This window comes from Anopheles marshallii, chromosome 2, assembly GCF_943734725.1.
Source record: "Anopheles marshallii chromosome 2, idAnoMarsDA_429_01, whole genome shotgun sequence".
NCBI lineage: Eukaryota > Metazoa > Arthropoda > Insecta > Diptera > Culicidae > Anopheles > Anopheles marshallii.
In genome coordinates, this window is record NC_071326.1 from 64,957,088 (window position 1) to 64,965,906 (window position 8,819).

The 8,819-nt window shown below is 40.9% G+C and overlaps 1 protein-coding gene across 1 annotated transcript; it reads right to left on the reverse strand.

Moving 5' to 3' along the window:
* Positions 1-809: 809 nt before the first annotated feature.
* LOC128719818 (fatty acyl-CoA reductase wat-like) lies at positions 810-4,876 on the reverse strand. The gene is made up of 7 exons (XM_053813456.1): positions 4,634-4,876; positions 4,114-4,476; positions 3,809-3,965; positions 3,396-3,753; positions 1,422-1,541; positions 1,034-1,303; positions 810-921 (listed from the first exon to the last, which is right to left on the reverse strand). Exons 1-7 carry the CDS (start codon positions 4,874-4,876, stop codon positions 810-812), a joined length of 1,623 nt encoding a protein of 540 aa, XP_053669431.1.
* Positions 4,877-8,819: the final 3,943 nt, after the last annotated feature.

The window sequence follows — 8,819 nt, forward strand, 5'->3', positions numbered from 1 at the left end:
ATTGGTTATGTTTCTACAATGCGTGTATAGTACCAAATCTCTACCTGAAAAGGACTTATCGAATGTTCCGAAATCAAATAAAAAGGGTTGGTTTATTGCATCAAGTACTAATCAAACTGTACGAAATGAAACGACGCGTATGATTGCATGGACCCTTTCCTTTTATTTTCCAACCGAATCTATCCACATCGATCGCTTTTCTCTTGTCAGTTAAATTCCAGAAATCATATCTCGATTGTCGACTTGCTCAATCGAGACAACTGACTGCCGGTGTAAATGCTTGTCATCTACCACATCGAGAGCATTTTTCTATTCCATTACCCATCGCTGGATTCATTACTGGACTGCTGAACAATTTCATTTTTGCTATTCTGATGAGATAATTTATTATATTGCCAATTTCGATGATTTTGATGAACCATGATACATTCGAAAATCGTTTCTGTAAAGTTCATCGATTTCGAAATTTTTAACTTAACAGGGTGCACCTTTTGCAAGGGTAATAATTCTTTATAGTACTCTGAATACACTACAAGCGAATTGTAAGTTGTTAGTCTAAATCAAGTGTTCAAATCGAATAAAAATCAAATGCGTCACAATTTTCCAAACACATATTGTATTTATTATTGACATAAAAAATACCCTACTTAGTATCGCTCTTTATTGAATTTATTTACTTCGTTCAAATTTTCTATTTCGTACATTCATCCTTTTTTGGTGCATTCACTGGACATATATCACTGGTCCATGCTTTTCCATCACTAACAAGACAACCTCACCCTAATACGAGTGCCACGTGTGTCAAATATTTACGAGATCAAAATGAAAAATAAATTTCGCACCACGTACAGCCGGTGGCCCAGCTTTAAGCAGAAATAAACCCATATCAGCTTGTTAAACAGTTGACAGAAAAACTGTATCCTATCGTGGCACAATGAGAAAGACAGAAAATAAAGAAAAAAATGTATAGATATTAATTCCTTTGCAAAAGAGGATCAATCCCAAACGGCTACTCCCAGTAAATCGGTCTCACCTCCGATGCCACGTTGTGCTTTTCACCTTCGATGGTCGATCCTTGAGACCGGGCTCGGCCAGCACGTATCGTCGTATGCCGGGAATGTAGGACTGAAAGTACTCGTCCCAGTTGACGGTGGACAAATCGAATTCAAGCATCGATACTTCGGTGGGCGTAAGCAGCGTCCGCAAACGGACCACGTTTTCGTTCGCAATGTGCCACTCTCGCAGTCCGAAATATGCCATCAATTCCAGGAATCGGTTCGTCTTCGATACCATTCGCCGATAGCTAGCGTAAGATTGAACATGAGGCAGGACGTAATTGTTTGCAAAAGCAACCGGCAGCTGTACGATGGTCGCCAGATTTCAAAATACAACAAATGTGCGACACGATTTTATGTACTTACAGGGGACGTTTGCCTTGAATCTGGCGCACGAGATCTAGCAGCCAGGCCGGAACTGTGTGACAGCAGAGGGAAAGGACTCGGAACAGTACTCTGTTCGATACAATCGCATACGCGTGATACCTAGAGACGGAATAGACCGGAAGAGAATGAGAAGAAGGAGTGAGCCACAACGAAGAATTGGTGCGTCTTATAGAACGTGTCCGTCATGTTGGACTAACGAGTGGGCGATTGAATATACGAAACATACACACAATTTTGCCTCGGTCTATTTCGGTTTCTCTTTTTCCTCCATAACATCCATCGCGAACGATGTCGTGCGCAGAATAATATATCATTCATTGGGCCCGCTGAGGGCCAAGCGGATCTTTGGTAAATGTTCTTTATCATTCTCTGCACAAAGTACTCGGTAAAACGATTAAGCACGCAGACACTGAGATTTCCTGCCATATCAACTAATTGTGCATACAATTAACATCCATAATTATATTATTAAAAAGCACCCTTTTTGCTCCGATGTTTGCTAAAGCGCTAAATGATTGTGAGCAATTAGTAACACAAGTAAACTTTAAAAAATGTCGAACTCAAAGGATAAGCTTTGAACCATTGCATATCTTTTTTTCAAATTGAATTGATTTTTTTTTAGATAAATCCATTTCGCTTTCGATATCACTTTGAAACATCCTGCAAAATCTCGAGCAAATTAGATATATTTTGCAACTTTCTTTATGAAAATCGAACGCCTGCCTCGGATATCAGCACGTAAATCAATAGTAAAACTAATTAGAAATTCACAAACTTGTTCGGCATTTGTTTTGATGCGCAATTCTAGCACAACACATATCGGTCATAAAACATCTCCTGTGTCCGGAAGCCATAGGATTATGTGTGGATCAACCAGTATGTGAATGTAAAAAATAACTCAGGAAACCCCAGGAAGCTGGATCCCTCTATCGTAAGATGAAATGCCTAACCAGATAAGAAAAATAAATTATTTTCTTCGAATTTCTGATCAAAGACAGAGCATAACAGTTGTTAGACAAGGGTAAAAAATACTACTTCATGCTCGTATTGCAGGATAGGAACGTTAGACACTGATAACGTCAAATAAAAATGAAATACTATACTCCCTAACAATCAGAAAATAAAAACCCTATAATTATACCACACTATATTTACCACAGATCAACAATTAAAAAAAATCGTTTTCAGAAAAAATCGAAACTCCTGTAACGACGAAGAAACCTGGTGTAAACTTTTAGAACTCACATACGCCTTAGAGACATGAAGGTTTGTCAAATGCAAACGACACCCTCTTGAGGGTTAGAGACAAAGATTTTCAGAAGGAGGACCACCTATCATGACAAACTGTACCAGTCAGTAAATCGATGACGTACGATGAATGAAACTCCCCAAACTCCTTTAACACTCCGGTGGTAATTATCCAATTAAGAATGCCATCGGACGACGTAAACTCCTTTTAAGTAGTCCACATGGACAGCGGCACGTAATGTCAACCAATAGTAGTAGTAGTAGCACTATTGTTGGAGAGTTTTATAAAAAAGTTAGTACAGTTTTTTCAGCTACATCATCAAAAAAAACCAATGAAATTGTTTTTTTGTAGATATGCTGTAAGTAAACATTGTTTGCATAAATAAATAAATGGTTTTGAACGCATGAAATATGGATAAAACTTATTCTGATACCGGGAAGGCACAAACAAATGTAGTGCCTCGTTTTGTTAATAGCATGGTGCAATTATTTCAAACGGTTTAACAATAGTTTAATAGCTCTCCACTACCATATTATTAATGTATCTCAAATAAAATCAATAGAAAGGACTGATGTTAAATCAGCAGTTAATAAAAGAAGACAAAAAACACCGCGGCAATCAACTCCCTTTGGTTTGGCTCGAAAAGTCCGTACGTACGTCCACCGGTAAGGTTCACAATTCTCGATATTGATTTTATAACTTACCAGAACAGCCGCTTGATCCACCCGTCGAATCCCATCGATACCGTACTCATGTAGCGTCCCCACGTAAGGCTTGATTGCGAGTACATGTAGTTGTACACCGGCACCAATTGTTGCGATTCCCAAGCACCAGATTCAGCCGGTTCCGGTTTGTGCTGCCGACCTATCGATCGGTCCGCCACATCAAAGCCCGCCACCAGCATTGCGTTCACGCAGTAATCCACCGGCACTAGGCTTGCCTTCTTTCGCCCATTGCCATGAATCACACGCACATAGCCCTTGACCGTCCACAGGCACAGTCCGGCCGGTCCGTTGAGATTATCCGTCCAGCCAGCGATCGGTTCCCGGTAAGTCGAAAGAACTGCAATAATACGGCATGATCAGAACCTCAATGTTGACATTCATGTAGAGCTTACCTATTGGTGGTCGGAAGATGCCTATCGGAAGGTCGGAAAATTGTTCCTGAATTAGTGATTCGGCACACTTTTTGCTGAACGTGTACGTATTGGGTAGGTCACCGACCAGACAGTGCTGCAACTGACTCATCTCATTGGCCGACAAGAGATTTGAAAGCTGGATGCCGCAAAATAGAAATAAGTATGAAAATAATCCTACTATGTTTAACGAATTTCGTATAAGCCAACAAGTTAACACCCAAAAATTTAGACAACTCATTCATTCCACATCAAACCAAAACACTCCATCATTGTACCATCCTTACCTGTAGCACACTGTCGGGGCTGAGCCACCGGTCCGTATACACCTTCTCCTGTATGTGTGTTCGATCACAGTTCGAGTAAAGCGTGGAAACGTGCACTATAGCTTTCAGCCGATGCATACGCCGAGCAAGTTGCAGAATTCGCCGCGTTCCTCCCACATTAGTGTCGATAGCATTTTTGATGCTTTCGTTAAACTTCACCGACGCCAGCACATTGAATACAAGCTCAGTGTCTTGTAGCAGCAGAGCTTCTTTGGAACCATCCATTCCTAAACCGGTGTCGTTTGCTTCCAGCGATATCTCAACCGCTTCGATGCGTTCAAGCAGCTGCTCGATGGAAGAGATCATCCGTAGCCTATCGAAAATCTGTCCACGAATTGCCGGCCACAAAGAACACACCAAACCCCACACGCAAACAAAAGGAGATCAGATTAATTCGATTCCTTGATGCTGATGCACTGTGGTCGACGAAGAGTTATCGAGGTCCAACTCGCTTCGCTTGTTTTTTTTTCGTATTACTTACCGCATCCTTAAGCAGGTCCTGCACACGTTCGGTAGGTTTCCGTCCATTCTTGGTACGCACGGCTAAAAACACCTTCCGAACGTTCAAACAACGCAGAATTTTCTCCAGCAGTACCTTACCGAGAAAGCCTGTTCCACCCGTAATCAGGATAGTAGCGTTACGGTAAAAATCCATCACCCGATCCGGTGAGGATTGTTCCGCATCGAACCCGTTTCGCTTAGTTTCCATACTACACGCGGCCATCACGGTGCGAAGCGTGTGACGATACCATCCGGAGCACCAGCTAGTGACTGACGGGAAGTTGGTGCCAGGAAATGTAATCAGGTTAGCGGATTATGGAGCCCACATACACGGTTGCCTTCAAGGAAGGAAGTGAATGTGCGTGAGTCATACTAACCCTTACGGCAGGAAGCTACATTGAAGCAACCATACAATATTGATCATGTCGGCTGGGAAATTTCACCAGCTGCTCCGCACAATGCCAGACAGACGGTGTGCCGTTGTTCAACTATTTTCTAGCTGTTGCCTTTGGCCAAAAAGCACACTACAAAATGCCTAATTTCTCTCACCCGTCCTGGTCTAGTTTAACTTACCGTGCGATGCTGTGTATAAAGCGAGCAAAAACTAATAGTGTCTATGGCTTAACTTTGCCTACTAGCAGCAAACTTCCTCCGTTAGTGGATCAATTCATTAGTCTGTGTGCAACGTAAGGTTAATTGAAATGGAATAAACCGGATGACGGATTTCCTTCGCTCACTATACTGTGCCGTAGGACCGGTTGGCGATTTGTTTACAATGCAAAACGTTCACCATGTTTACTAAATGTTAACGTTATTACGCTTAATGATGCTTTTGAAGGATAATCGAATTATAATAATTGATCATGTTTACTGATGTACCAACAATGTAGACCACATTTTTCTACACTCAAAATATTTATTTATGGTAGGAAACAAAGCGTAACCCTACAATGGATGGATTTATATGATAAAGCAGCTTAACTATACTGTACACGCTGATTGTGTAGTTCAGGTGAAACGGTTGTCGTTATTTTACCGGGCACAATTATCAGAATTCCTGTTTTCCTTTTAAAAAACATTGGTTTGAAAAGTCCTTAACAAATCACGAATGGTGTGTATTTCTTATACATGTTTTCGAATGCGTAACCGTTTGTTTTGACAGTGAAAAAGTGTCCTAGCTTGGCAAATCAGTTTTTCAAATCTTAATTCGCCTTGCAAAAGTCAACGGGTTCTCGCGAGATCTCGAAAAAAGAATTTAACGTTTTTTTTTATAATTTTTTGATCAATCTTTAAAGTTTGCTGGTTCATAAAAGTTCGCGTTTGCAAAAATATATACGGCATTATAGTAAACAAAACTTTAATTCATCGTTCTGACTCGAATTGACGATGACTGAAATTTTATAATAATTGCTCAACCCATTTTCTTCAAATCCTACGTATATTAAGTCTACTTCGTAGTAATCACTAGAAATCCACGGCTTTACGTCAACTCGTTCTTTGAAGACGAGAATGAAAAGCTAAACTTCAGCAAATGTATAAACTATTTCTTGTCTTTGTCGATCAACTACTCTACCGCCAAGACCGCAACATAAATGGAGTAGATCCTCCATTTGAAGTTCGGCCTTTCTTGTATTGATCGAATCTTTCAGAGGTTAACGATCTTCAACCGAACCATCAGCTTCAAAAATGCCTTCACCATAATGGGTTGAGCTCAGTTCCAATAACCAGGTTTTAATTCCCGCAAATGATTGCTTACCATGATGCAATAGACGATAACGTCTACTCGAGAGATGTATCAGTTTGATATATTAAAAAATCACAACTGAGTGTCTAACTGCCAGTACCTACCCTACCCACCACCTAAGTTATTTCTAATGGTTTTGGAGTTTTGGTGTTATTCTCATGAAATTTTGATTCAAAGTAGTTTAGAGTGTGTTGTTTACTATGTTTTTTAATCGAATCTGGTTTTCTTTCAGAATATTGGAAGAAAGTCGTGAAAACATTATATGCAAACACGTTGAAAATGGCCTCAGCACCAGATCCTGACGAAACCTAATTGTCTCTTCATGGATCCGGGTATATTGTTCTTTACCTTCAAGTGACATGTTTGATGCTACGGAGGAAATAAAAATGCAAAATCGTTAAAAGTTTTTCAAGAAATACATGATTTGACAATCGATCCGCTCATGTGCAAAACGAAGTTCATCGTTCGTTATTAAACATACGCAACTGAAAACCTCCAGATTTACCACAAGTAGTGTTAACAGAAGCGCCTGCTGATGGCCGCCGGGTTACCAGTTGATGGTCGCCGATTGACAGGCCGCCGAGTTTCTGGCCGTACCTATCTAGCTAAGTGCTTCTATTGCCACATGCAACTTAGCCAAGATAGTTTTTCTAGTATCCACAGACATGAATTCTCCGAACACCCAGTCTGTTGACGGACGCATATCGAAAAATGTTGGGCTATTATGAATCATGAACTACGGAAGTATCCCAAGCGGATCGAATCTTAGGTAAACATGAAGAAATGTTTGCAGAAGAAGCTGGCTGCAGATGTTGTACAAAGCCTAATGAGCGGATTGAGCGTACGGTTATGGTATTGAAGTAGAGTGAAATGAAAAACATGAAAATATCTTACCTACGCATTGTTTAGACTCCTTCTCTACTTTCTTTTAAAATATCAAAGAAAAGATTTGTTTTTAATTTAGTTGAATTACGTGCGATTTATTAATAAAAAGTTTTCAATTCATCATAACCATCAGTACAGACTGTTGATGAAAGAGAGGAAAGTTTTAGCGGTAATTTTGGCTGCATTCTTTGTTTATGCCATACTTTTAAAACACTGGCGCTGTGGAAATAAAAAAACAATATAAAACAAAATGTACACATTAATTTACGCTGATCATATCTTTCATCATCCACAACGTCCTACTTGAACAAAGTACTACAAGGAACAGAAAATCCACTCAACACAATGCGGAACGACGCTTTCCCATAACACTTAAAACATCTTGCACTATACGCAAACATACAAAACGAAGCAAAAATCAAGTTGCTTCTAAAGCGTTAGAGTATGAAACCAAGCGGACGATTAAATTTGCCATTTAAATGTGATGGCTTGCGAAGAGCGGAACAAGGCAAATGTGTCGATTCAAATGCCTTGCCAGCCCGGTACACAGCAGCAACAAAGATGCGACACCAGAGCAAGAGCATCCGAACGAAGGCGTGTGGAAAGCGCACCGAAACAGAAGGAAGTAACGCTTGAAGAGTTTCGTCTCGAAGCGCAAAATCTGTTCCGATCGAGAGCTTCCAACGGCGAAGCTTGCATTCTGCATCGGAACGACAGCGTTGATACGCATACGCTGCAGCAATCGCAAACAATGGCTGTGAAATTTCACATCATCCAACGTCAGTGCACTTTTGCTGCCAACTGGTGGAGAAAGAGCATTCCGAGAGTTTACCATCAGCGTTACTTCTAAAATTAAGCGTGCATCACCCACCATCTTACATAACGCCACGCTCAAACACAAACACGGATGACACGGGGTGCGCAAAAGCCATTCTGAAGCAAATCGAAAGCGACTTAACGAAGCGATTAATGGATGAATGCAGGGATGGAATTGGAACTAGGCGGCAAAACGACACATAGCAATGGGGTGAAGTAGCTTTTTCTTCCGACTCTGGACACGCAGTTTGTTTTCCATTTCACTCGATGGTGAATCTAGTTCTTCGAACGACATCTTTATTTACTCGAGCAAATACATCTCCCCGCCCCAAAAGCTGGGCTACAACCCTATGGGAGCGAGGTACCGTTCTTGCGTATGGCAAGGGTATGAAGGTGTTAAAAATATAAATAACTATCAGCGCCACCAGACCAGGGCGGAACGTTTTATCTACGCGCACTAGGGAGATAGACCTGACGCAATAGGACTGTTTGGAGATTTTTTTTCATTTTTGATTCGTTTCGTTTTTGGTTTCAAGCAGCGCAGCATTTTTGTATTGTATGGTATTGTATTGTATGGTTGTGCATTTTTCACCCCATCAACTACACATGCACACGCCATTTTTGGACATTCACTACAACGCCACATCACACACACACACGAAGCACGAGCACAAGTCAAACGATACAATGCGGGACATGCTCACGGGGTCGAAGTCAACTG